The sequence below is a fragment of the Brachionichthys hirsutus genome, chromosome 17, assembly GCF_040956055.1.
Source record: "Brachionichthys hirsutus isolate HB-005 chromosome 17, CSIRO-AGI_Bhir_v1, whole genome shotgun sequence".
NCBI lineage: Eukaryota > Metazoa > Chordata > Actinopteri > Lophiiformes > Brachionichthyidae > Brachionichthys > Brachionichthys hirsutus.
In genome coordinates, this window is record NC_090913.1 from 11,984,025 (window position 1) to 12,011,604 (window position 27,580).

The window sequence follows — 27,580 nt, forward strand, 5'->3', positions numbered from 1 at the left end:
ATGTTTGTCCGGACGGATCCAGATCTGACGGGACCAAAAGTAAAAGCTCTTCTTTTTACAGTTCCTGACCCGGTCAGACCAAACCGGGTCTCAGAGCTCCTCCCCCCGAGTTAACTCCACTTTCCCGAAGAGACGGACGCGTCTTCCGAGGCTCCGTGATCGAGGAGCGCTCCGTTCTTCTCCTCCGTCGGCTTGGGGGAGCGAGATTTATAAGTCTACAGTCAGAGGAGAAAAGATGAGGAGGAATGGGGGGGGGGGGGGGGAAGTGGGGTTAGAGGAAGCAGGAAGAAACGGGAAGTAAAAAGGAAAGAAGAGGGGAAACGGTTAGTCGTGCTGGAGGCGGTCCGAGTCAGACAGGAACAGGAACGACAGGCGAGTTTCAGAGTAACGAGATCTGAACAGAAACAAGCCGTCCAGGCCGCAGCGAATATAATCAGATTATCCATTAACCCTTTAACGGCTTCCTGTCATCTCTCTGAGACGACTTCCTGCTCACGGTTTGTGCTCCACTTCCTTCCTGCCGCACAAGCCTCAGCCTAGCAGCAACAACAGGTTGCGTGCGTGCGTGGGCGTGTGCAGGAAACGACAGCGTCTCAACATACCAGAATAACGAGTCAGAGGACGTGTGGCGGGCGACGCGGCCCGGGGAGACCGCGGGGGCGCATCTGGGCCGGCTTAAGGCTCGACAACGCAAAACATGGAAACGCCGCGCTCCTTAGAAACACGGCAAAATAAACGCCTGCATAAGACAGCGAGGGCTCAGGCCTCGTTTTGAGGATTCTGTCCACCGATTGGCTAAATGGAGGCGCCATCAGTCCAGCAGCCAGTCGGAGGCCCGTTGAGCTGAAAGGGTTAAACGTCACGGATCTTATTCCTTTTGTCGCGGCTCACCACTTCCCCCCCCCCCCCCCCCGTCTGCGCTGCACGTCTAAACATCACGATTAAGATCAAAGATGCAGAGGAGGAGTCTGCGGAGCCGAGCAGGTGAGCTGGGGGGGGGGGGGGGCTGGGGGCGGCGGCTCCACTTTCTGTCCACTAGAAATGTGTCGTTTTCTAACTTATAAAGTTTGCCTCAACAGCGCTTGAGAGGATATATGGGAAAGGACGCAATGCATTCTGGGATGCACGCCGACGTGCGTTAGAATCTGTGCCGTACTCGATGACGTCACACTTGGAATGAAAACTTAAATCCCGTTTTCAGTGGATGCGGCGCCATCGAAGTCTCGTTATCAGTCCGTGAGACTCTGAGCGCCGGTTGCCACGGCGCCGCCGCGCCCGACCTCCGTCCTCGGAGGGGGCGCCTCATTTAAACGCGATGGCCGAGACGTCGGCGCCGTTGCTCTCAGACAGTACCTCGTGCTCCAAGGTGTTAAACTGCACGCCGGAGTTGCCCCTGTTGTCGTCGCCGCGGCGACACACGCAGCACAGGAGCTGCTTGAAGGTCCGCCTCATCTCCTTGTCCCTGAAGCAGTAGATGACGGGGTTGACCAGCGAGTTGCACTCGGCCAGCACCAGGCTGTACTTCTCGTAGAGCAGCACGTTGCACCGGTCGCAGCCCAGACCGTCCAGGAGCAGAACCACCAGGCCGGGCGTCCAGCAGATCACGAAGCAGCCTGGCGGGGGAGGGGGGGGGGGGGTCATTAGGAGGAGACGAGGAACAGCGCTGGCAACGGTAAGGAAAGCCAGAGACGGGGAATGTGCTGCGAAGTCCTCTCGTCCACGCAACGTCAACACAAACGGTTTATAATGCGCTATTACGTTTCGTTATAACAACACGGCGCAGGAATTTATTACGCGTGCTCACATCCCCGGCCTGCGTTTGCCTGAGCTTTACGGCGGCCTGTCAGGACACGCTCAGGGTTTTTTTTTTTACTCCCCTCGCCTCCCTCACATGCCAGAGGTGCCGGATCCCGGCTGCTGCGCGACGAGGAGAAAGACGGGAAGCGTTTTAAAAAACTCGCAGGAATTTAATCCAGAGTTCAAAACGCGAGCGCGAAGGGGAGGCTGGGAAAGGGAGCGGAGCGGCCCGGTGAAAAACAAGGAGGGGGGGGGGGGGCAACATGTAGGAGCATGACGAGAGAATCGCTGCCTGTCGGTTCAACAAAGAAACGACGGTTATCACCAACCACGCCGCCTCGCCGTCGGGGGGAGGAGCCTGTCAAACATCGTGATGCAAGAAGGGAAAGTTTCCCGAAGTTTCGTTTCCTTTCAACTTTAAAGATCAGCTCCAGAAGAATTCCGTTTTCATTCGAGCACAAACTTTAAATCGTCGTCCAGAAAGAAATAACTTGTCCCGCCTTCGATCAAACTCCCGTTTCACGGCAGCAGCTGCTGGAGTCTTGGGTGAACGTTTGAAGGTGAAGACGAAGGCTGACAGAACAAGCTCCGCCTTAACGACGCCTGCTTCGAGAGTCTCATCGGACTGACGCGTTTATTTCAAACCTAAGAACTCCCCGGGGGGGGGGGTCGGGACCTGAACTCGCCGGTCGCACCGCCGGAAACACGAGTCGAGTTCGTCTGGGATTAGCGCAGGTAAGATGAAGCGTAGCTCGCCCTGAGGAACGCCGCGGGAACTCTGACAAATCCGACCAATGAGGCGCCTCCTCGCTACAAACGAACCGCGGCGCGCTAGCCGGCGGCGCTTCCTCACCCAGGATCATGGAGACGGTCTTCATCAGGTTGAAGACCGTCTCGCGGTGCCTCATCTGCGTGGTGTGCTGAGACATCTGCTTGCTCTTGCGCCTGACGTAGACGAAGATCCGGGTGTAGACGGCCAGCATGACGGAGAAGGTGAGCAGGTTGAGCGTGGCCCAGAACACCAGGTAGCTGCGGCTGTACATGGGCGCCATGGTGGAGCAGTGCTGCAGGTCGCACAGGCAGTGCCAGCCCATGGTGGGCACCAGGCCCATGACGATGGCCACCAGCCAGATGAAGAGCATGATGACGAAGACCCGCCGGGTGCTCATCTTGCTGTGCAGCTGCATGTTGAAGATGGTTTGGTGGCGCTCCACCGCCACCGCCAGGAGGTTGAGCACGGACGCCGTCAGGCTGGTGTCGATCAGGCTCTGCCGCACGAACCACTGGTGCTTGGACAGCTTGATGGTCCAGGGCCCGGTGTGGAACATCAGGTGGAGGTAGGAGACGCCTGGGGGGAGAGCAGAGCGGGGGGGGGGTGAGCGGAGGCGGCGGCGGACTCACGCGCCGCGGAGCGCGGAAGCGTCGGTACCTGAGAACAGGTCGGCCAGAGCCAGGTTGCCCAGCAGGTAGTAGATGGGGAAGTGGAAGCGCCGGTTCTTCAAGATGGCGCCGATGACCAGGAGGTTGGAGAAGATCACGATGAAGCAGACGAGCATCCCCAGGCTGACGATCACGTAGTCGCGCCGGCGCCAGTGGTCGCTGATGTTCTTCCCGCTCGCCTCGTAGAAGAACTTCACGCTGCGGTTGTAGTAGCATCCCGGCGTGTCTTCCGTCTGGGTGTCCATGTTGGCGATATCCGGGGGGGGGGGGGGCGGCGGCGCGATGGGATCAGACGGGCGGCGGCGCAGACAGGAAGCAGAGGGGAGGAGTTAAGGCCCCATTCAGACTCGCCTCCTCCAGCTGGTTGGAGATCTGCATGCCATCAGCCGGCCAGGCGAGGACCCAGGGGGGGGGAGTTAATCTGCAGAACAGAAACACGTTCAGGATGGCAGAATATCCAATCATCCCCGGCGACCAGAACGCTGATCAGCTCCCCCCCCAACATGCTTTACGCCCAAATCTATTGTCCCACATTTATTTCATCCATTTTCACATTGGAAGCGCCGGTTTAGCAACCTTTAGCAACCGTCTCGAGGGCGGGGTTTATAGCCGGGCCGGACTTTAGCTTTATTCTGGGGGCCGGTTACTGGGTGTGGCACCCCCCCCTCAGGGGTCGGTGCATCTCGGGCGTGGCTCAGTACCGCCCTGCGTGATCACAGCTCGACTCCGACGCGTCTCTGGAGGTCACGGCCGTGAAACTAACCGCACTAACCGCTGCACCGTCAAAGATCAACTCGACGAGTTCGGACGGGAACGGCCGAGGCTTTACGACTGGGATGATGATGATGATGATGATGATGGTGATGGGACGCATCATAAAGCAGCCACGGCGTCCACTGGGGGGACACGGCGTCCACAGGGGGGACACGCACACGTCATTCTGCTGCCAACAACTGCTGCTCTAATCCTCTATTTACGTGAAACCTCACGCCGCAGCACGCCGCAGCACGCCGCAGCACGCCGCGTCGTCGGGCCGCAGCACGCCGCAGCACGCCGCTCTCCGGTTTCCTGCATCTCCAGCGTTCTGCCCAACAAAGGAAAGAGCCGAGCGTCTCCCTGCAGCAGGACACGCCTCACAATTACACAACCCAGCTATGTAACTCAATCTCAACACGCACACACGCACACACACACACACGCACGCACACACACACACAGGGTGGGAGCCCCAGTGACACACACGCACACGCACACGCACACGCACACACACAGCGAGGGTTTGTCAAATCAAAACCAGAGAAAGGCGAGAGCGCTTCAGAGATTTGGGAGCGAACGGAGGGACGAGACACGGAAACGTGGAAACGCTCCGCTTCCCTTTCTGGAGCGTCGGGAACGCGTCCGTCTACGAGAATCCGGTAACGGCCTCCCCGACCAACCCCCCCACGCCGTTTGATCAGAATCCAAACTAAACTCCTGGATTCAAACTTTCGGCGAGAGGGGGGGGGGTCCATATTCCCAACGCTCCCAACAAGCATCAGGAAAATCCTTCCAGTCTTTGTGTAATCAAACCCACACCAGCGATGACACGCCCTCCTCGCACGCCCGACAGGAAGCGAGAGATTCCCGTCTTCCTGTGCCGATTTGTCTGTTGGAGACGCGACGTTACTATTGACCTTTGACCCTTGACCCCAGGCTCTAAGGCTCAGAGTCTCCCAGTCGCTCAGATCGCCGCCGCCGCTCGGGTTTGCCCCGCCCTCTCCTGGTGCAGGTTCTAGCACCGACACCGGGCCCGGCGCCCTCCGTCCGGGTCGTGAATCGGATCCAGCCACCTGGAAACGACCTCCCCGGGTTGCAGCCCGGTAACGATTCTCTGGATGGGGGGGGGGGGGGGGAGGAGCCACGGTGACCCGTTACCGGCGAACCGAGTTCACGGCCGGGACAGCGTTTGTGTGTGAATGGACCAGTTTGAATTCAGACTGGTCGTTACCGGAGCGGCCACGCCCGGGCCTGCAGCAGAGGGGGGGGGGTTCTGCTGACCCCCGAGTCCAGGTGAAGCTGGAGCATCTGCCCAGGACCCCCCCCCCCCCCCCCTCTGGGTGGAGAGCGTGCATCCAGCTGTTCAGCATAACATCTGCATAATGAGTGATGACATCATGGGGCGGAGCCACAGGCGCACGTCTGAACCGCCGCTGCGGATCCAGGTTCACGATGCGGATCGACTCCGGTTTCACACCTGTGGGAGGATCCTGCAGGAATGCCCGAACTAAGTCTTATCTTCCTCGACCCACGTGACCACAGATGACACCGAAGAGGGTTTGAATGCGTGACGGTCAATCACGTTCGCGCGCACAATAACGCGCAGTCAACACGCCCGCCGTGCGTGAGACCAGGACGCGCGGATGAACCCTGCCCCAAACGGAAGATGAGATGATTAATCTGATCTGTTATCATTTGTGAAAGAAAGAGCCGCGCACGGTCGCCGTGACACGCTGGAGTCGACCCGGACGCGCGCCGACGCGCGCCGACGCGCACAGACGGGAGCCTCGAACAATCCCAAACCGTCTCCTGCCGGTTGGGAAGTTTTACAAACCGGATTTAAAACTCACCTTCACGCGTCTCCGTGAACCCGGTTTGTCGAGTAAATCCAGATCAGAGTCCTCGTCGAGCAGAAAGTCCGTGAACACCTGGATGACGTCACCGCGCGCGCCGCTTTGACCTCCCGCTGCGCTCAAGGTGACAAAAACAGGAGAAACGTCAGGACGCAAAGTTCCTCTCTTCCTCCCGAAGCTCTTCAGGGTCCAAGTCCAAAAAAACCTCTCCGATACCTGAGTGGACGCGCCTCCTACTTCCGGTAGCTCGCGCGGCTGTTACCTGTGCGCGGTGATTCCCAGGGTGCGGTGGGCCCTCCCTCTCTCCCTCTCTCTCCCTCTCTCTCCCTCTCTCTCCCCCTCAAAGGAGCAAACCGAAGGGCGGGAATGCCGCGTCTCCCAACCTGTGCGCTCAGGTCCCGCCCCCGGCTGCCCCCTGTTGGCTGACGAGGAGACACGAGCAGCCAATGAAAGCGGAGGAAGGACGTGAGTGACAGGACGCGGAGGGATAAGAATCATTGATCTTTCAGGTCGTGGTTTCACGTATGACGTCACGGTTCGGTACTTTATGACCTCACCAGCTGTTTTTATCTCAAGTTAATAAATCTATAATTTTCCTTTTATCTTCAGCGCTAAGAAACCTGTCGATAAGTCTCCTGGTGAGAAAAAACAACAGGATGAAAGAGGGAGAAGCAGATGCTGTTTCCTGTTTACTCGAGTGTGTGTGCGTGGGGGGGGCTGGAGGTTCGTGCGCGGCGCGTTTGCACAATTCTTATCAGGCGTTTTGATTCTCGCTGGAAGTGTTTTGTTCTCGACTCCGCTCTCTTAATTCCTCTCCACGTCACAGACAGCTGCCGGCAAGCTGTGAGAAACGTTGCCATGGCAACGGGGATGCTGATCGTCGGGAAGTTTCTGCTGTATCTCTCTGTGTCATCCGTAATGATGACGTGGCGACCCGTCCAGCGTGACCCCCCCCCCCCCCCCCCCCAGAAAGGAGCAACAATGGAAGTCAAAAAGGTTCTGAGAGGTGTGCTGCTAAACGAGTCAAAACAGGAAGAGAAAAGGAAGCTCGAATTTAGCACGGGAAGCAGGAAACGGAAACGTGCGCGCTCCCGGCGCTTCTCTCGTTGCGTGTTTGAGCCGTGCGGGTCCAGATGGAGCCGTTTAGGCATTCTGGAGTTGATTTGGGAAAGCCTTGATGTCCCAATGACCCCCCCCCCCCCCCCCCCTACTCTGAATGCCATTAAAGTGGTACATGTGCAAATTTCAAAATAAAAGTCATACTTAGTCATCTGTGATGGGGGGTCAGAGATGACAAATCCTCAGACTCCTTAACCGAATCAGCAGTTTCTGACCTCGATGTGACTTCAGCGTCTCTCGGCGGCTCGTTTCGGTCCGACAGTCTCCAGACTTTACATTTCTGCAACTCGTGAAGATCAAAAAAAGAATGTTCCTGGTTCTGTCGTCCTCGGGCTGCTTCCCTTTGAAGTCCGAGGCGAAGCCAGGAAGTGAAACATGAAACCTCCTGCTTCAGTAAACAAATGAGTCGCCGCGTTCTTTCACGGACGCAGAGCGAGCGACAGAACGCAGAACATCCTCCGAGCGTCGGTTTGCTCAGCCGGGCCTCATGGAAGTCGTGTTTCTCATTCCTCATCCGACTCTCATCCTTCCCTCATCCGACTCATCCTTCCCTCATCCGACTCTCATCCATCGCTCATCCGACTCTAATCCTTCCCTCATCCGACTCTCACCCTTCCCTCATCCGACTCTCATCCTTTCATCCTTCCAGCCCTTCAGACTCTGCTCCTCCTTTGTCCTTCGCCTGATTCCTTCGTTACATTGTCGGGTTCTGCCACTAAACTTTATGATTCTCACGTCCCAGGCATGCTAGGAATGCGGTCGCTGCTTTATATTTCTGATCTTCTTATCTTCCAGCAGCTTCCCTTATCTCCGTTTTGGCCTCTCCTCATCCTCACCTGAATAATTCGGTGTCGGGTTTCACTGACCTCTCCTCAGAAACACAACCGGCTTCCGGCACGCCCTCGGATTGGAATTCCGATGGAGTCTGAATGCTGAGCAGAAACGGCGAAGGCTCTAATTTGAAAGTCAAAGGCGACGGGGGGGGGGGTAGAGATAAAGAACAGCTGGACAGGAAACGGAAGGCTTCAAACATGACCAGGCTCAAGGCCGCGCCCAGACAGACGTGGGTTCGAGTTCCTAAAACTTCCACATTATCACCGGAGGCTCAAGAGCATCCGTCAGGGTCACGTCAGAGCGCCGTGCATTCTGGGAAATCTTTTTATATGGATGTGGGTTTGTCACTTATCGTTATATAATAATGTCAAGATGCTCCTGACCACAACAGTGAGAACTCCTTACAGCGCCCCCCCGTGGCAAAAAAAACAGCCCCAGTGAAATGTCAATAACAGCAGAACACAAGGCTTCTAAATATATTTTTTAAAATTATTTTAATACTTTTCTTAAAAAAAGATGTACTCCAACAAGAAGAATCTATTGACCTCAACGCCTCCAACAAACCAGCGGGTTGGTCTGGGAATAAATCAATCAGCAAAAAATAGCAAAAAGGGAAGAGAAAGTAAATGAACGAAACATTAAGAATGGTGATTATAGAAATGAAAACACTCACAGATCGCCGGGGCAACCTACAGGAAGCAGGAAGAGCTCCCAGACAAACAAACAAATAAAATCCACAATGGCACATGACATCCAAAATAAAAGAGTTACCGTGGACGATGAAGCCGCTCAAAGATAAAAAGACAAGATGACTGCAGATAGTGGTGGACGAGCTTCAACGCACGGAGACGCTAAAAGGAAATGAAACGATTTCACAGCCGTCAAACTGTTAGAGCAAAACCGCCGCGTGATTCTGGCTTTTAAAAAGGGCTAAAGGAACATTAAATAGCAATAAAAATATAAAATGAAAAGGTGCATTTTACTTGTAAAAAACAAAAACAAACTTAAATGTCAATGAGCCTTCAGCGCTCAACAGATCGGTGTCGGCGTAGAACCGAACGAAACAAGAACCGAACGTGTGAGAGAAGAAACGGAAATCATCCAAAGGTCGCTTCCTCCTCTTTACAGTAAATTCTACAAAACCAAAACCAGAGCTCAGAGCAGAACAGAGACGAAGTCCAAACTAATCCCCCGTCCTTTTTGTTTCATATACAATATATATTTATGCATCTATTTATATATATCTATATATTTAATATGTATAATTTGTAGGGTATGATTGTTAGTTTACAGGCCAGAGCGCCAAGGCGAAGGACACACCGACTCTTCCTCCTCATCGTCCTCCTCATCGTCCCCGGAGGCCTCCACTCCTCCGACCAGTGAGTGAAGAGAGAGAAACCGAAAGAAGGGAGGAAGGATATCTGGGAAAAGTGCGGGGAATGTGGCCGGGACACTGCGTTCCCGCTGCGCCACCAGGAGCCGGTAGAATCTCAGACGACCACTGAACCTGACAATCGAGACGGCGCCTCCTAGCGAACCCGTCTCACGACAAAACGAAAAAAAGGAGGAGACGAGATCAGAAGAAAACAGAAGCAACGTAATTTGTCTCTTTGTAATCTGCTCGGCCGATCCTTGAATCTTTTCATTGAATCCTCCTCTTCACATCATTACTCAGATTTTTTAAAGTTCTTCTTCGCTCCGTTTCCCAAACGCATCCGAGGCTGGAGGAAGAGAGGTGAGCGTTTCATCTTCACCCCCCCCCCTCTCTCTCACATGACAGTCCCCGTTGTGTGTGTGTGTGTGTGTGTGTGTGTGAACATCGAGCATGCATTATATGCCTCGTTTTTATTTGAGCGTCTGTGTGTCCCTCGGTTCGTCTTCCACTCCCTGATGTCTGCGTCCTTCCTCTCAGAACAGATCCTGCTCAAAGATGGCCATCAGATCGCTCTGGAAGTTGATGTCGATGGTGTCGACCATCTGCCGGGAGAAGCGGGAGCGAGCGGAGGGATCAAACGGCGTTCTTACACGGGGAAAAACAACAAAAAACCACGTTGTAGCATACCACTTGTCTCCTGCGCCGCTCCTGCTCTAGGCGGCGAGCCATCTCCCTCTGCTGGTCGGGAGTGTTCTGTGCAGCAGAGGCGGGCGCGGGTGGGGCCTGTGGCGGTGGGGGCGGGGCCTGTGGGGAGGGCGTGGAAGCAGGGGTGGAAGCAGGAGGCGTTGGGGCGGGCGGCGGCTGTTGCTCCGGGCGACGGCGGGCGTCCTCCTGCGCACGGCGAGCCTGTTCTAAGGTGTCCTCGTCGTCACGGCTAAAAAGCAACAATAACATTAATCCGCTTCATTTAGGATCAACTTCAGGAACCAGAAAACAATCCGGAATTAATTCTGATTCACTCGGCTGGATTAGGATTCCCATAAAGGGGCGTTCACTATTTTCCAGGTTTCTTTGCGTTCTATAAACATTTCTAAACACAAATCATCAAGCATGCTAACGTTAAGAGAAGGGGCTATTTAACTACCCCCCCCCCCCCCCCAACCTACCGCAGCTTCTCCTGCTCTCTCCGGGCCTGCTCCGCCTGCGCTTTCAACTGCCTCTCTCGCACCTCCTTCTCCCGAGCCGCCCGCCTGAACTGCTCAAAGCTGTCGCTGGAGGAGCGCACGGAGGAGGCCGGCGTGGACTGGGACCGCTGCGCCAGGCTGGCCCACGAACCCATGTTCTTCAGCTTCACGTCCCGGCAACAGACAAGGAGAACGGCGTGAGGAGACGACAACCGGGAAGCGTCACGTCTCCTCGTCTCGCGCTCATCACCTGCGTCTTCTTGGGAGCGGAAGGAAGTTTGGGCTCTTGCTTGATTTTGCCGTCTTGCTTTGAGCAGGGCGGCGCCGGGGACTCTGGGAGACGGGAAGCGGGGCGAGAGCCATCCAGCGACTTAAGATCTAACCCTGCGAGGGACGTAAACGGGGACAGTAAGCAGCAGACGCCTCCAGCGAAGCGGCCTGGAACTCTTCTACTCACGGCGTTTGCTGTCGGGTTTATCTTGACGTGCGGCCGGGCTGAAGGGCGACGGGGGCAGAACTGGCGACCGGGGCGGCTTCTCTTCTTTGACCCCCGCCAGGTTGGACCTCTGTTCCTACAGACGCGTTACATTTACAGACGGAGCGTAATGACCGGGAATCGAACCCAACACACTCACGTGTTTCTTGGTCTGCGATGGCGACTGCGGTCCCACCGCGTGGAACTGAGGCATCATGAGTGGGGAGGGGCTCTCACGCAGGCAGCCTGAAACACCTGCACGCAGCAGGAGAGCGTTAGAGCTGACGCGAGACTGTGTGGAGCCGCGTTAGCTAGCGGTCGTCCTCGGTGACGTCTCACCTGTGGAGAAAGGCTCGGCCTTGGTTTGTGGCGACGGCGGCTGATGCTGCTGCTGCTGCATCTGCTGTACCTTCTGCTGCAGGGCCGCCCCCGTTTGCTGATGTATTGCTGCCGAGAGCGTGTGTGCGAAAGGCTGCCGCGTGTGCGCGTGTCCCGAGCTGTGTCTCTGCGTCAGGGGAGCAGTGGGCGTGGCCACAGCCCGCGCGTGCATCGTCTGCCCCAGCTGGGAAGCGGCCTGCGCAGGCGACTGCGCGTGTAGCGTCTGCACAGCGGGCCGAGTCTGCAGCGACTGCAAGAAGGTGTGGACTTGACTGAACGGCGCGATTTCGGAACTGGAGGGCGTCGGCTCTTCGTCGTCCTCCAGCAGCGCTTGGGGAGGTTGCGCTGAGAGGGTACCCAGAATGCCGTGCGACGGCGGCGAGGGGACGCGGGGCCGGGCGATGGGCTGTGGGAGGGTGAGAGGCAGCGACGGCTGTAGCTGGGGCGAGGAGGATGGAGGCACGGACGGGAACGAGGACGGGGGGGGCTGCGAGACTTTCGGGGGGAGCGGCGCTGCTCGGTTGCTCGGTCTCGACGGTTGCTGGGGGAGGGCGTTGTGGAGGGCTGCAGACAACGCAAAACAGAACAGACAACGGAACGATCAGGGGATCCGGCGCTCCACCTATCAGGGTCGAGCTGAGTGACATCACACACGGGTACACACCTGGTGAAGGTACGATGGGAAGCTGATTTAGGAAGGGGTGTGTCTCGGTCGGCGTCTGGAGGGCGGGGGCGTTCGTGTTGAGACCAGACACGGCGCCGGCGGCTGCGTCGGGCACGGCGTTGGATTGCGCCAGGTGGGGGTTCAAAAACTGAGCCAGAGGATCAAATCCAGAGTTCAAAATGTGGGAGGCGTCCAGGGACGGGACGGGGACGGGGACGGGGACGGGGACGGGGACGTGGACGGGGACGTGGACAGGATGCGGGGGGACAAACGGCGGTTTGGACTCCACCGCCTGAGGCTGAGGAGCGACGGGGCCCGCCCCGCTGCCGAGGGACGGGGGCGCTCGCTTGGCGTCGCTGTTGGACGAGGTCTTTTTCTGCTGCTTGGGAACCAGCCCTGGAACATGAATATTAAACGTGACGCAAGCCGATAGGAAGGGAAACGAGAAATGCCGGCGGCTGCCGCGAGCGCGTTACCGTTCTCAGAGTCCTCGCTATCAGAGGAGGCGCTGCTGTTTGAAGATGAGGATCCCGTCTTCATCTTCATCACGTTTGTCGCTTCGACAGATTTCTCTATTGCGACAGAACACGGCGTGTAAAAACCAGGGCGAAGAAATCCATTCCACCGCCGTCCAGAAGACAGAACGGGTTCGACTCGTCTTTATTATTCGCCGCTCAACGATTAAACACATTATTTAATCAGGAGCGGTGGAACAAGAACTTCCTGTACGGGTACTGTGACTCCTCCTACAACCGCTGGGAGGACACGCTCAGAGGACGCGCTCAGAGGACGCGCCGAGGACGCGCTCAGAGGACGCTCAGAGGACGCTCAGAGGACGCACCGAGGACGCGCCGAGGACGCAGCCTACCTGACAGCTTCCTTTTCTTCTTGAGGCAGGCGAAGACGTATTTCTCCAGCTCCCTCAGCGTGGAGGGCTTCAGAGTCTCGAAGTCGATCTCGATCTCGTCCGGGTTGGAGTTCTTCAGCGACGGTTCCCGCGTTTGTATGATGTGCACGACGCGGCCCAGTTTGTCGCCGGGCAACTTGTTGATGTCCAGGCTGAGCTGGCGCTTCTCCTCGTACGACATCGGCTTGCACCCGTCGACGGACACGTCCCCGAAAGCATCTGGGGGGGGGGGGGGGCAAACAAGAGCACCTGGTTGGCGGCGGGTCGCAGTGCAGAAGAAATGTCACGACGGCGCGTTCATGGATGTACCCGTGTCGTTGTCCGCTTCGAGGGAGGCTGACGGGACAAGAGGGGTCGGCCCGGGTAGCGGCGTCACGGCTGGGCGGCTCGTCTTATCGCCTTCCTTCTTCCTGTGATCGACAAATGAGCCGGTTAGCTCCAGGTAGCTCCGGTTTGCTCCGGTTAGCTCCGGTTTGCTCCGGTTAGCTGCTCCGGTTAGCTCCGGTTTGCTTCGGTTAGCTGCTCCGGTTTGCTCCGGTTAGCTCCGGTTTGCTCCGGTTTGCTTCGGTTAGCTGCTCCGGTTAGCTCCGGTTTGCTCCGGTTTGCTTCGGTTAGCTGCTCCGGTTTGCTCCGGTTAGCTCCGGTTTGCTACAAACACCTACCCGGGCTTCTTGCGCTCCTTCTTTCCCATCGCTAGCTCCTTGCTGCTCCGGCTCTTCTTGTACGTCTGAAGCCCCACAGCCGGAGGCGTCTCCACAGGCTCCTCCGCTCCCATCTTCTTCTTGTACTTTTCCTTCTTCTTGTCCTTCTTCTCCCTCTCTTTCTTCTTGGGTTTGGCGGCCTGGGGCTGGGAGAGCGCCGCCAGCTGCTCGTGGACCGCCTTCAGCTGAAGCACACACACACACACACACACACACAGCTGTGAGACTAAGAAGCAGAAAGAAAGCCTCCTGCATTTTGGTTTCTCGGTGCATCAGCGATCACCCTGCACGGCCCACCCACCTGTTCCGTCTCATTTGCCTCCCTCCCCCTTCATTTTCCTTCCTCTAACCTGTTCCTGTAACTCGGCCAGTCGATGCTGCCTCTCGTGGGCCGAGTCTCCTCCGGAGGACTCCGATTCGGAGGAAGTGGAGCTCTCCTCTTCCGAGACAGCAGAAGGAGGCAGGGCTTGTCGAGTGGAGGGGGCAGGGTGGATGGCCGATGATGGGGTGGGAACAGGGGCGGCCTCCTCTGGGTCATCGGGTATTTTGGCAAAGCGCATCTCAAACACGTCCTGCGGACAGTGGGGGGGGGGGGGGGGGGGTTAGCTGATCATTAATCCCACGTGAGAGTTCTGAACGGCGACACCGTCCATACAAGTGAAACCTAAACACACGCAACGGGCCCCGAGTTCAAAGGTCGTTCAGGCGGAGCGGGTAACGAGCCGGGTACCTGCAGTTTGTGCGCCATGCCAACCACGTCATGGTCCGGCGGGTTGTACTTATAACAGTTGGAGAACATCAAGCGGACGTCGGCGGCGAAGCCTTGACAGTCTCTGTACTGTCGGTTGTCCAGCTTTTTCTGAAACAGACAAACACACACACGCCGAGCTGAAACGCGTCTGAAGCCCCCGAAGCGGCGCCGAACGCTTCCCCCCCCCCGACCGAGGAAGACGCTAAACAGACATCTAGAGCGCACGGTTTAAAAACAGAAAACAGAGAGGCCGACAGCGGTGGGAAGGATTCAAGAAGATGGAAGGAAATGTATAATAACAAACGCGTGCGGTTCCCATAGCAACAGTGTCATTCATCGTGACACCAACAGTCACGATATGAAGGTCAGACTATTATGGGATGCCTACGGCCGCGCGCACACACACACACACACACACCTTGATGGTGCTGAGGTCTATCGGGTGCTTGATGATGTCGTAGTAGTCGTGCAGGCCGAGCGCTTTGGCGTCGACGGGCTTCTGGAAGGGCCAGGCGTACGCGACGTGCTTCTTGGACAGCATCTCTCTGACGAGGCGAGCGCAGAAGCGCAGCTGCTCCTGCCGCTTCTGCGTAACCGTCCCGCCGCCGTCCGAGCCGCCCCCCAGCTGATGCTGGGAGTCCGGCTGCAGCGACTCTTTCCTGGGTTGCTTCGACGGACGGCTGCTGTCGCGCCGCAGCCGGGTCTCGGCCGAGACGGGAGACGATTCGCTGAGCTGGTCGTTGGCGGTGGGCGTGGTCGTGTCTGCTTTCCTCTTCTGGCTCTTCCTTTGCTGTCGGGGCGCCAGAGACGACACATTTAAACGTGGAAGAAGAACTCGGCTGGTCAATGAGAAGAAGAGCGGCTTCTCACCTTGACGGGGGCCGGGGGGCCCTGCAGCAGCGGCGCGGCACTGATGCCCGGGTGCGTCTGGCCTGGAGGGAGGACAGAGGTGATGCTCTGGGCCAGGGTGTCGGGGGTCGAGAGGGGGTACGGAGGTCCCAAATGGGGTGCGGCTGGGCCAGACCCAATGCAGGAGGCCCCGGAGGCACAGGTGGGGTATGAGGGTTGGTGGAGAGGGACAAGAAGCCTTGCATATTTGGGGTGATGGAGGGGGGCAAGAAGCCTTGCATATTTGGGGTGATGGAGGGGGGCAAGAAGCCTTGTATATTTGGGGTGATGGAGGGGGGCAAGAAGCCTTGCATATTTGGGGTGATGGAGGGGGGCAAGAAGCCTTGTATATTTGAGGTGATGGAGGGGGGCAAGAAGCCTTGTATATTTGAGGTGATGGAGGGGGGCAAGAAGCCTTGTAACTTTGGGGGGGTGGAGGGGGGCAAGAAGCCCTGTATATTCGGGGTGGTGGAGGGGGGCAAGAAGCCTTGTAACTTTGGGGGGCTGGAGGGGGGCAAGAAGCCTTGTAACTTTGGGGGGCTGGAGGGGGGCAAGAAGCCTTGTAACTTCGGGGGGGTGGAGGGGGACGATGTGTCTTGGCCTGAATCCGACGTGGTGATCAGGGCTGGAAGGAAACCCAGAAACAGGAGCATTAACTTCAGGCTCGTCCAGACCAGCATCCGACCCGCCGGTCGGATCACCGAGGGCCCACGAAGGTCGGCGAGTTCAAAGCAATAAGCGACTAACTAGAAATGTTTGATGTATTTGTCGCAAAGGGAGAACAAACGAGGACACAAGAACCGAACACACAGGCCAGACCGGTCACTTCGTGATAAAAGCACCGTCCCGACGGAGGTTCTTGACCTCGTCCGACGTCGTACCTGACTCCCGTCTCACTCCCCGGTGTCCCTTGGCGAGCACAGCGATCTCCAACTCCTCCTGCGGCATCTTTGTGATCTTCTGGAGAAAGTGCTTTTCCAAGTCCCTCGCCATCAGGACGATGTCATCCCCGGGCTGGACACGCACACGCACACACGCACACACGCACACGCACACACACGCGCGGTGAGAAGACGCGGGCTTTGGGCTTTGGGCTTTGGGGACCCTCGACTCACCTTGTTGTAGATGTAGCAGTTGGTGAACATGGTGTTGAAGTCCTGGATGCACTCCTGGGCGTTCCAGTAGTAGTTGCTCTCCAGACGCTTCTTGATGGTGCCCATGTCCATCGGGATCTTGATGATCTTATAGTAGTCCTTTCAAGAGAAGGAGGGCGGGGGGCGCTGGTCTGAACCCGGTTCTGCCATTCTTCTGATTTGCCGGTTTTATTTGACTAAAGTTCAGAAAGCAAAGACTCACGGGCAGACTCAGTTTGACGACGTCTACGGGAGCCTGGAAGGGCCACGCAAAGTGGTGTTTCCACAACGGCTTCAACACCTCTTTAAGCAGGTACTGAAAAAGAGCAGACAGAAATCAGTCAAACTCCTCCCCCCCCCCCCCCCCCCCGCCCCCCACCCAACAGAAACCCTGCTACCTGCAGCTGGTTGGTCTGCCGTTTGGGTTTGGAGGGGTTCCATGTTTCCGGGGGGAGAGGGTTGAAGGGGAGAGGCAGCGGGGCAGAGGGGGGGTTCTGGCTGCTGCCTGCATCCAGTCCGTCTCCCATGGCGGTGGCGGGTAGCGGTGGCAGTTTAGGCAGATTGGACCCGTCGGTGGCAGGCGGGGGGCGGGGGCGGGGGCGGGCCCCCCCTCAGGCCATTACACTCCCTCGATTCTCTGGTGGGATAAATGGACGAAAGGCGTCATCGATGCCGGACGCAGCGGGCAACAACGACGCCGCGGCATGGAGACGGACGCTTCCAGCCGCGGCGTGGAGACGGACGCTTCCAGCCTCGGCGTGGAGACGGACGCTTCCAGCCTCGGCGTGGAGACGGACGCTTCCAGCCTCGGCGTGGAGACGGACGCTTCCAGCCGCGGCGTGGAGACGGACGCTTCCAGCCGCGGCGTGGAGACGGACGCTTCCAGCCGCGGCGTGGAGACGGACGCTTCCAGCACCGTCTCAGACGTCCGTCGTTCTTCTGCGTGAGAAACCGAAAACCTGGCAGGGGAGGCTTCCCCTCCAGGAAAAACACACAATCCCGTGTTTGCTATTGTAGCTGTTGTGAGAGGAATCCCATCTACATTCTGAACGGCTCTGCAGTTACCGTGGGAAACCAAACGCCAGCCGCCGCCGCGTTTATATTTACCCAACATTTAGAGAGGAAAGCACGACACACGCGAGGCCAAAGCCTCCCCGTGAGGGTCTCTCTCCATCTTCTGATTATTTCCCTTAGAATGTGAGTTCGGTTTATGTTGAAGACAGATCTCTTTTTCTTACAACGCCGATAAGCAGCTATTTCGTCACGACTCACGTGTTTGTTGCCGTGCAGCCGCGGCCTAGTCCCGTCGTGCGACCATAATCTCAGCTGTTGAGGCAGCGACCGCCAGAGGTTTGTCAGAGACACGTTTGCTGGACACAGGAAACCACAACACAGCTAAATGGCCGGCACTCACACCTGACAGACACACACAAAGAGGAACGTCTGGCTCTAAATATCCTGGAGACACACACAAAGGTACGGCAGGCTGCGTCAGAGTGTACAGCCCATAATACTAAAACACAACCGTGGCATTCCTGCATGGCATGTTGGAGCGCTTCGATACTACCTACGGCTAGTTTTCTAAGCATTTTCTCCAAAGATGCACCTGCTCAGATATCTATCTTGACTTGAGAAACATTCCAAATTAATCATCCAGTAAACGATTCCTGGAAACCGCCTCTCTCTTCCTAGAACTGCACAAATGGCCGCGCCAAACATCTAACCCGAACCCGAACCCGAACCCAGCCTGACGTTGTCACAACCTTTTATTACACTCATCTGTTCTCTTCACGCGTGTGCAAATAATGTTGTAATAACATCAAATGTGTCTCCTTAGTCTTCCATGAAGGCAAGATTCAGTGATCTTAAAGCAAACTTAATGAGAAGGTTGGAGGCTGAAGCTTCCTAAACAGCCCGTGTCGTGGGGTTCAAAGGTCGTGTTGTGGAATTCCTCTGATATCGTGGAACACCAAACCTATTTAGCTTATCTAAACTGACATTGTTTTCTGTCTTGATGCTGAATGTCTTATAAAACAAACTTATTTTAAGTGCATGTACACGCACACGCACCCACACACACACACTACAGATATAATAGGATTTTAACGCCCATCTTTTGCCATAGTTAGAACAAAAACCAGATAACTGCTGCAATCAACATCACAATCACGCCACTCACAGCTATCTAAAATATAAATCTCATATAAACAGCGCATGGAATTAAATCAATGTGCATATAATGATCAATAGTCTTGCAAACAGAGGAGACAGAACTACACACTCTACCATTATATAATTTATCAGCCATTTTGGCACAATTTCCTATCACGTAGTATCGAAGTTATTAACATGACCGGTCGTGACATCATCAAAGAAACGTTAACGACACCGAACATGATAAATAACGTCATGTACGATAAGAACTCCATTTATTCGGAGTCTGCTTCGTCGCCATGTTCGCCGCACGTAACCTGCCTTTCAGAATGCAACCAGACGTGCGCCGATATTCTCCAAATGACGTACGTCGCACGCTCACACGAGCTCCTGCGCCACCGTGCGTAAACTACGCTGCCGAGAGGGCGTAACTTATGTCACGAATACGGCCTACAGGGCTACAAACAAACAGCCTAGCAGCTAACCTGCTAGCATGATACCGACCTGCGAGCTAACGTGCGCGCTGTCAACACGGAGCGTCGATTGCCACGGAGGGACATTAACGCAAGTATCAAGGGGGGAAAGGCGCGACGCAGGGCGCAAACAACGACAACGAAACGACCTCACTTACGAAGGAAAAACATACCGATCCCGAGCGTCCGAGCCCGGCGCGAGGCCTGGGAACACGGCTCACGCTCGGCGCGCCGAAGCGCACATTGACAGCTCGCGAGATACGCGACCGCGTAGCTGTTAGCAAACTTGCTAACAGATCACGGGGGGGTCGACGCTTTTGTCCTGCGCCCCGACGCAATCCACAGAATGACACAAAATGCTATATTCTACCTTGTTCTCTCGGCTGTCAGCGCTGGCGGACGTTCCTCGCCCCAAAGCAAGAACAAACAGTCCCGTTCGGCGTTGATGACGTCAGACGCACGGGGGGCTGGACCAATTTCGTCAGACGAAGTGACATCCCGTAAGCTCCGCCCCCTCGCTCCTGCTGCCCTCTGGGTAACATCGTGCAATACCTTGTAATAGTTTCGATTTAACGCGTTGGATTCATTTTGGGCGACAACAAATTTACGTACTTTATTTTTTCTGTAACAAATATAAATTGTTCGAGCGCACGTGAACGCGCTAAATACGAGGCAGACTGAAACGTAGGAGCAAAACGCCGTCACGTTATCCCTAAAGCGGGACATGATCGATATTCTCACGGTCTCATCCGTTAGGTTAAGGACCAGTTTGTGTTTTTGCCACCGAGAATTACGGAGAAAGCAATGCCAGTGTGTGTAAAATGAATCAGTATCTGTCTTTATGGTAGTACGCCACCTTGTGGTGAAGTACGGTAATAACTACGTGAATACTGTCAACAGTAAGTTCAAGCAGATCCTCTCCACTATTGAACTGCAAACCAACGCGTATCCAAAAGAATACAGAGTACTGTATATTTCATATTCTACTCTACATATTCTATTCAATGTCTATTAACCGTTTTGAAGTCATTCAAATCATCAATACAACACAGTACAACAAATACCTATTGAACAAATTTATTTCTTACTCAGTTAAAGACCACTTTCTTATATTACTAAATGCGAATACTGGATGCGTTTACTCCATAAAGCAACAGTCGCCTCAGTGGACGAGCTGCACAGCAGGCATTTAGATTTACACCGCAGGAAACTCAAAAGGTGTGAAAGATGAACCGAATCGAGGCGACGCGCGTCAGAACATTCACCCGACCGCTTCCTGCCGTGCAATCGGTCCATTAAATCAACACCAGCTGGGAATATAAGGTCCCACCGCGTCCAAAAAAACGACCCACTCCCCATCAACGCAATGAGAAGTGGTCTGAACTCTAAGAAGCACACGACAGTCAACTATACACACAACATCCAAACGTAAAACAGTCCAAATCAAGAACATCCTGAACAAAAAGGCACGAAAACAGCGTCGGCAGGAATAGTTCGACATTTGGGGAGCGCCGACCTCCAACCAAGGCCCAGCAGAACCGTGCCAAGCATGAAACTGGGTTCGTTCTGGTCCCAGACCGGTTCCGTCACCGCGTTTCAGTAGTTTGTGCATGAATCTGGATTAAATCCAATCAGCAACACGACCTCCTTGCTGGGGGGGGGGGGGGAAGCTCGCCACCGACTCCGTCGCGGCTTCGTTTGGCAGCGAGACCAGAAGTGGGAGGAGCCTCTCATCAGGACCGCCACTGACTCGCTGCACCAACGAGTTAACCAGCAGAAATTTGTTCTGATCATCTTCTCTAACTACCGCTGCGACGGCTAAACGGGACCATCTCCAAAAATGCAGAACTATTCCTTTAAAAAAATAAAATACATAAACAAAGCAAAGAGGCAATTAATTAGCCGACAGGCGGTCTGTACATCTCTCGGGAGTGGGGGGGGTATTAACTGCTCTGGACTTAAGGGTGAAAGGTCGTACAGAGTCATTCATCGGTCTTCTCTTCCTCCCCGACCCCCGTTGCCTCCACCCCTTCCGCCTCCTCCTCTTCCTCCTGCTCACACTGTAATCCTTCTTCGTCGATCTCATCGTGGACCACATATCCGTCTTCCTCCTCTCCAAGTTCAAAACCTTGCTCCTCTTCCTGGTTTCCCTCCGCCGCCGCCGCCGCCGCCTCCTCCTCCTCCTCCTCCTCCTCCTCCTCCTCCGCAGCCTCCTCCCCTGCAGCCTCCTCCCCTGCAGCCTCCTCCCCTGCAGCCTCCTCCCCTGCAGCCTCCTCCCCTGCAGCCTCCTCCTCTGCAGCCTCCTCCTCTGCAGCCTCCTCCCCTGCAGCCTCCTCATCCTCTGCTGCTGCTGCTGCAGCCACCTCGCTCTCCATTCCAAGCTCTTCCTCCATCTTCTCATCCACTGCTGCAGCCTCCTCCTCTTCCTCCGGCACCTCTTGGCTCGCCTCTCCTTCGGCCGCCGGCTCGTCCTCGACCGGTGCCTCGACAGCCTGGCTATCTGCCGCCTCGCCGGTCAACTCCAGCTCAGATACATCCATCACCATGGAGTCCTCAGGATCCTGGTCGTCTTGGTTACCAGAGAATGGGTCTTCACCCTGACAAAGAAAAAAAACATTTATAAGCACATCTTCCTCCAAGTTGCTCCAATTAACAATCAGACTGAATTACAAGAGGCGGGTCTAATTTCAGACACTCCAGCCTTTATGGGATGTATTTGAGCGCTTTGAACCAAGCGGTGGAAAAAGCGCTATGCAAGTGCAGTCCATTTACACACACACACACACACACACACACACACACCTTGAGGTAGCTCTCCAGCTTCTTGCCGATGAGTTTGTGGTTAAGGATGCTTCGAGCGACCGACAAACTGGCCCTCTTGGACTGCTCCATCATGCCCTTGATGGAAACAGCAGGATCACGTCACACCAAACATTACAGAAGCTCAAACACTCAACACGGTCCCAGACCGAGCAGTAAAGGACCCGGTTTTGTTCTCGGCGCGTGTGGAGCAATGCTCGATACCTTCCGGTTGTAGTTGTGGTCAGGAGATTTGACGTGTTTCTGTATGAGGTGCAGCTGCATGGGGATGAAAAGGTCACACGCTGCACAGTGGGCCGCTTCCACCTTCCTCATGAAATGCTCCATACCAAGATCTAGGTAGAAGCCCGGGATATTGAGGATGACCGATGGACGATCGTACTTTGCTGCTGCTGCTGCTGCTTACCCCGGGTGAGGTCCTGCTCCTTGTACATCTGGCAGATGGCAGTACTGTGGTTCTCCAACTGGCTAACCCGCTGATCCGTCTTCTTGAATTTGTTCTGCAAATAGTCCTACGAAAAACAAAACCATACGGTCGTCATTAAACAAATAAAAGGCAAAAGCACTTCTCAGCATCGTGTCGCGTGCGGAGAGCCACCTGAAGGAAGTCGGTGGTGGGCTTGGACAGCTGGCCGGCCAGGAACTTGAAGTGGTCCTTGTGAAAGCGGCTCTCCAGGTGAGTTTCCATGTCCTCCTTGTAGAACGAGCGGAACTTACACGCCGAGCACGCAAACATCACCCTGAAAATACAGAAAGGAAACCCGGCCCGTTCAGGAATAGTCCTGGACTGGCAACCTCAGAACTCGGTGACAACAACCGATAAAAACGAAGGCAGCAAGCTAATCTCACAAAGAGAGGGACAGAAAGCAGAAATGGAGGTCGGCGTCTTCTCACCTTTCCAGGAAGCCCCTTCTCTTCCTCATTTTTGGATGCTTCTCCTGAGCTTGAGGGGGGGTCTGTTTGCCCTGCTGACCTTTCTTCTCTTCGCTTTTGGGCAAAGCTAAAAGGCACACACGCAGATGGACGACGTTAGGTGACAGTCAGGGAGAAATGTCTGGAGTGTCTGGAGTTGGGCTCACCATTATCGCCATCTGCTGGTGGTTCGGGCTCCTGCGAGGGAAAGGGATCTCGTTTAATTGTGATTGTTGAGTCCAGCTTAAATGTCAAACCTGCAGACGTTAAAGTGTTGCTGCAGAACATTCAGTCTTCACGCGGCATAGCGTCTGAATTCCTCTTAAACTCCACTCACCTCAGCCGGCGGCTTCGGCTCTCCGTCGTCACCATCTTTCTCGGTTTCCTCTATGAAACACAGAACACGTCGCTGTCACGGTGGAGACAGAAGCAGGACTGATCGCACAAGATTCCTTCTGACCGCAGGATGAACGTTGTGAGTTACCTTTGGCATCTTCTGAGCCCGCGCCCTCCGTCTTGTTCAGCTTAGACTCCGGCTCATCGGCTGGACTTAACGTCTGCTTTCTCTTCTTCTGGACTTCACGCGGTTTCACCTGCTACCGTCGACACAGTGTCAAATTGGATACAGAACTTTTAAGAGAAGGGAAAAGCTTTCAGAAATTAACACGCCTACATCGTTTAGTGCCTATCAATATGGACCGAGCGCATGTCTGCTTTCATTTCCGTCAGCAGTGCTTATCCGTATCTTTCTGGAATGCAGTTACCGGAGGAACAAAGTCAAGAAAAATAAAAACCAAACAAAATATTGGGCTGGGGGGGGGGTGGTCACTCTCCTTTACAAAACCAGAAAGGGACAATAGGAAGAGGTGCCACCCACGAGGCTCTGCTGACCACGTCACCTACGGCCTGGGCGGAGCTAGGGGGTCGGGGGTCAGGTGTGCGGCGCATTCGTTTAGACTATTTGTTCTACATGGCAAACAGCAAGCACTAGCGTTTAGGCCGACTTGCTCGTGTCTGAGGAGGTCTTTTCTTTTCTTTGGCTGGAGGTACTTACTTTGTTGAGGGGTCTCTTGCGGCCTCGCTGGCGGCCAGCCCTCGGGCCCCCTCCAAAATGCCTCCCAGGAAAGTCGTGAGGCCCTTGAATGGAGCCCTGATGGAAGCCCCCACTCTCAGGGTACATGCGGTTGGACAGGAGGGATGGGAGCTTGCCTCTACCACCTCCTGGAGAGTGGCCGCGGTGAGACGGGACACCGCTGCCAATGCCCCGCCCACCTCCGCCTCCACCTAATGGGGTGGGGTCAGGCCTGCGGCCGCCAAAGCCTCCTCCAGCTCCTCGACCCCCGGCACTTCCACCCCTTCTGGGGGAGCGGCGGCCTGCTCCAGCCCATCCTCCACCTCCAGAGCCTCCTCCCTGGCCAGTGTTGAAGGGCTCTCTGATATTCTGTCGCATTTTAGCGACTCCATAGGAAGAGGAGGGGCTGTCAAAGCCTCCCCCTCCTCCGAGCCCAATCCCCCCACCGAAGCCCGCGCTGCCTCGCTGACCCAACAGCATGTTGTCCCCTCGGCCATAACCATAGCTACTGCCGCCGGATCTGAAGAGATCTCGGGAGGAGGTGCGCGAGTCGAATGACTCGTACTGGCCATACCTGCGAGAGGGAGGGAGAGGGTTGGTAGAGAAGAGCAGAGAGCAGGGGAGGCAGAGGGAGGCCAGGTTTGGATTTCTCCACCCGCTTTTCCTTCTCCGCCATAGTCTTGCTTTCCCCGTTTGCCTTCTAGTCACGCCCAGATTTATTTCAGAAACCACATTCGATCAAAAATGGATGATCCAAGACAAGCTCAATGTGATGCAGTAATCATTGCCGTCTCATTTATGATACAGAATCTCATCCGGCCACTTTCAAACAGTATTCTGCAGCCGAGAGGACATGCGGTTTCTTAGGCCGTGAAACCCTGAACAGACACGGACACAGTTCGTCAGAACCACCGACGTCTTGGGACAGGCGGAAGCGGCGAAACTAGAAGACTGGATTGGGTCCAATACTCCAGACAACGCGAGAAGCACAAACTAGGCCCGTCACAGGGATCCCACAAGCGGCTTTCATTTCGGACTTCAGGCTTGAGATTTAATATCAAGCCGTCTCCTGCAAACTCGTCTCTCTCTTGCATCACCTAAAGCCAGAACATTTAAGTAAGGGTTAGGCAAAGGGAGGATGAGAGAAACAGAGTGTGTGAGAACAAGCAAAGACAAACGCCAGGCGATGTTCACGGCGGGCGGGGGCGGGGGGGGGGCAAACACTGACGGGCTTCGTGTAGCGGCTGTCAACCCGATGAGATGATGATGGAAAGGTGCTGCGACTGCACCTCAGTAGTGGTGATGATACTCACTGAGGAATAACATCTTCTCCCAGTAACCAGACAAATAACACGGCAAATGGGGGAGGGGGGCATTCAAAGACTCCTCGAATGCTCAGACATTCAAATGTAGCCGGCGGACGACAACACGACCGTTTCACCGAACAGGATTCGGAGTGAACAGCGGAAGCAAGCAGCCCAGTTTATTTCTTCTCCACAGTACTGGATGGTCTTTGTGTTTTGTATACAGAACCACAAGACCTGCGGTTCCTATTAATGAATAGCATCAGAAGGCATCGTTTAATATCGCATCCTAATGCGAATTGGGACATTTACTGAGACATCGTCGAGCTACGAGCCCAGAGAAAATGTGGGATGACGGGATGGAACACAAACGGAACACAAGTTATTATTATTACCTGTCACCCCGGGACCCCTTCAAACCCCCTTCCAACTGCGTGAGCATGTCCAGGCGTTGGTTAATCTTGGCGATGACTGAATCGGGGTGAGTGTCTGGGGAGGAGAGCAGGGACGCGCCGGAGAAGCTTCTCTTGGCGTGGCCGCCACCTCCGTAGCCGCCGAGCCCAGGCGTCGAGTCCTTATAACCTGTCCCATAAAGGTCAAAGCCCCCAGAACCTGATATAGTGAGGAATTAAAAATATTATACATTCAATGAAATCACCACTCATTCAAAAATGTGACTGAAGAAAATCACATTACAGATTCAGCAGTTTTAGCTAATTAAATGTCAAACTGAATTGTTTTTATATATAAAAGTGCCTCCCCTATAATCGTACAGGCCTTTACTATGCCTAAAATAAGCGTTTTACAGTATACAATCATTCTTTGGGTATCTACACCAACGTTGGAAAGCAGTTTTACAATGTCATTTATTTAAAACGCACGTCCAACCGCCAGCTAATGGTAGCAGGCTCGTAAACATAGGCTGTTTGTATGGCAGTCAGATAGCTAACAGTTAGCATTCAGCCGCTTCCATTGAACCAACAGCGTGCTTTTAAGACATTATCGCATGTTTCGCGTTTTCCCAGTATTACTGAGAGGCGACGAGGATGATATGAGGGAATGGGCCCACTATGATATTTTAAGAATTTACTGAAACACAAAATCTGCAGGTTTGCTGGCTGAAAACAGGCCTCAGGTGATCCTCACCTCTGCTGCCCCCACCCCCCCAGCCGGAGTAGCCTGCAAAGTGAGAGAATAAATTAGACAAGGAAACTGACAGGTAATAGATGTTATTCAAACACATTAGTATTCCAAAGTGATCATATACTTAAGCTCAAGTACGTCATAAAATGCTTCAGAGATATGAACATTAACAGACACGATGGTTAATTTGCCCTCCAGTTTTTAAAAACATGACAATAATGCGCCGATCTTCTGTTACATAATAAATTAAATGTGTCGGAGATGGTAATGCTAAACCAGACCCAGGCGGCCATTTAAAAAAGCAGGATATTCAGACGCTGGCTCCATTTTAACAGAACTGACCTAATTCAAGCAAAGAAATTAACGCGATGCTAGCTAGCATTTCCGCTATGAAAGTGGTAGCGACATGCTAACCTCTCTAACGCTAGCTGTGCTGCGTTAGCTCGAGTAGTTAAACCACAATTCGCTCTGAAATCAAGCTATAAGCCTTTTATTATAAAAGCCGACATGTTAATAACATTAATTACTTGAATATTACTCCCTTTTTTTTAAGCCTAAATGGGCTACACATCTCCGCTAAGTTGAAACTAGCTATCCGGCTAACACACTTGGGCCTTTGTTTCAAGCTAACAAGCCGGAAACCACGGCGGTGGTAGCTAAGGTAAATATCGCTATTTGCGTCGCAGGATTAACGCACAAAACATCAGTGTGATCCCAGATACTCCGTGCGTATTTACCAGAACCGTAGCCTCTGTTATCCATGATATTTAGTGCGCCGCTCGGACAATCCAATCGACCTCGGCGCAGCAATTAAGAATCGTTGTTCCAAACTGGAGCGATAGCGCGGTCCGGTCCACAACACCCACGTGACGCCGCAGCCGGAAGTCACCCACACATGATATGTAAATAAGGCTTTTAGAACACTCTTTATTGCTTGACAATACATTTGCTTAAGTAATTTTTGTATTTCATTTTATTTTATTTCCTCTGACGTCATTAATTACCGTTTTGTATACGCAAATATTCTTATATACGGTTCACTTTTGTATTCCATAAAGTTATTTAAAGGAAAAAAATGCTTTAGCTAAGTTCTCTCCACTTTCCCTTAAGATTTAAGAACGAGCATTTTCCAAAAGTTTCTTTACTTTTTCAGGAAATTGAGCCTGAATATTTGCAAGGGCTGGTATCTGTAATATTGTCTGTCTTTAATATAAAGTGTGAGTTTGATTTTTGATAAAGTTTGGGGGCAGAATGTAAACTCCTCACTGAAAGGCCGCAAGTCGAGTGAGGCAGCAGCGCTCACCACTGCGCCATTGTGCTGCCCAAAATTCATTTATCTTCAAAAGGGTTTAAAGTACAATTAATAGTCATTGGCTTTATGAACTTACAGGAATCTACCAAATAACTGAACACACTGTTGAACACAAAGGAAGCGGGGACTGTCTCC

The 27,580-nt window shown here is 54.3% G+C and overlaps 3 protein-coding genes across 3 annotated transcripts; all 3 read right to left on the reverse strand.

Annotated features, from left to right (window-relative positions):
• Positions 1–6: 6 nt before the first annotated feature.
• Positions 7–3,482, reverse strand: lpar2b (lysophosphatidic acid receptor 2b). The gene is made up of 4 exons (XM_068750941.1): positions 3,227–3,482; positions 2,651–3,145; positions 1,354–1,613; positions 7–215 (listed from the first exon to the last, which is right to left on the reverse strand). The coding sequence occupies exons 1-4, from the start codon at positions 3,480–3,482 to the stop codon at positions 111–113; spliced, it is 1,116 nt and encodes a 371-aa protein (XP_068607042.1). The 3' UTR covers positions 7–110.
• A 4,794-nt stretch (positions 3,483–8,276) lies between these two features.
• brd4 (bromodomain containing 4) lies at positions 8,277–19,315 on the reverse strand. The gene is given in 24 exon segments (XM_068750939.1): positions 8,277–9,776; positions 9,862–10,108; positions 10,341–10,522; positions 10,609–10,742; positions 10,816–10,930; positions 10,994–11,079; positions 11,173–11,775; positions 11,876–12,271; positions 12,352–12,447; positions 12,744–13,001; positions 13,092–13,192; positions 13,445–13,668; positions 13,834–14,055; positions 14,214–14,342; positions 14,653–15,024; positions 15,105–15,244; positions 15,247–15,321; positions 15,682–15,747; positions 16,004–16,136; positions 16,238–16,375; positions 16,479–16,571; positions 16,654–16,892; positions 17,528–17,625; positions 19,253–19,315. Coding segments are annotated over 22 exon segments (4,008 nt in total). The 5' UTR covers positions 16,783–16,892; positions 17,528–17,625; positions 19,253–19,315; the 3' UTR covers positions 8,277–9,707.
• A 628-nt stretch (positions 19,316–19,943) lies between these two features.
• On the reverse strand, positions 19,944–26,895 carry akap8l (A kinase (PRKA) anchor protein 8-like). The gene is made up of 14 exons (XM_068751142.1): positions 26,871–26,895; positions 26,137–26,169; positions 25,386–25,602; positions 23,669–24,260; positions 23,099–23,210; positions 22,952–23,001; positions 22,782–22,812; positions 22,597–22,702; positions 22,301–22,442; positions 22,109–22,214; positions 21,907–22,037; positions 21,685–21,780; positions 21,288–21,479; positions 19,944–21,167 (listed from the first exon to the last, which is right to left on the reverse strand). Exons 1-14 carry the CDS (start codon positions 26,893–26,895, stop codon positions 20,865–20,867), a joined length of 2,136 nt encoding a protein of 711 aa, XP_068607243.1. The 3' UTR covers positions 19,944–20,864.
• Positions 26,896–27,580: the final 685 nt, after the last annotated feature.

What these genes read in the sequence shown, in the direction of transcription:
- lpar2b (XM_068750941.1), bottom strand. Translation starts at nt 3,482, where the DNA reads ATGGACACCCAGACGGAAGACACGCCGGGATGCTACTACAACCGCAGC. An exon ending in TCTGGCCGACCTGTTCTCAG is followed by an intron (nt 3,146 to 3,226) that starts GTACCGACGCTT and finishes CTCTCCCCCCAG; the next exon opens with GCGTCTCCTACCTCCACCTG. An exon ending in TTAACACCTTGGAGCACGAG is followed by an intron (nt 216 to 1,353) that starts GTACTGTCTGAG and finishes CTCTGACTGTAG; the next exon opens with ACTTATAAATCTCGCTCCCC.
- akap8l (XM_068751142.1), bottom strand. Translation starts at nt 26,895, where the DNA reads ATGGATAACAGAGGCTACGGTTCTG. An exon ending in AGCCGAAGCCGCCGGCTGAG is followed by an intron (nt 22,813 to 22,951) that starts GTGAGTGGAGTT and finishes TTTCCCTCGCAG; the next exon opens with GAGCCCGAACCACCAGCAGA. An exon ending in AGCTGGAGAGCTACCTCAAG is followed by an intron (nt 21,480 to 21,684) that starts GTGTGTGTGTGT and finishes TTTCTTTGTCAG; the next exon opens with GGTGAAGACCCATTCTCTGG.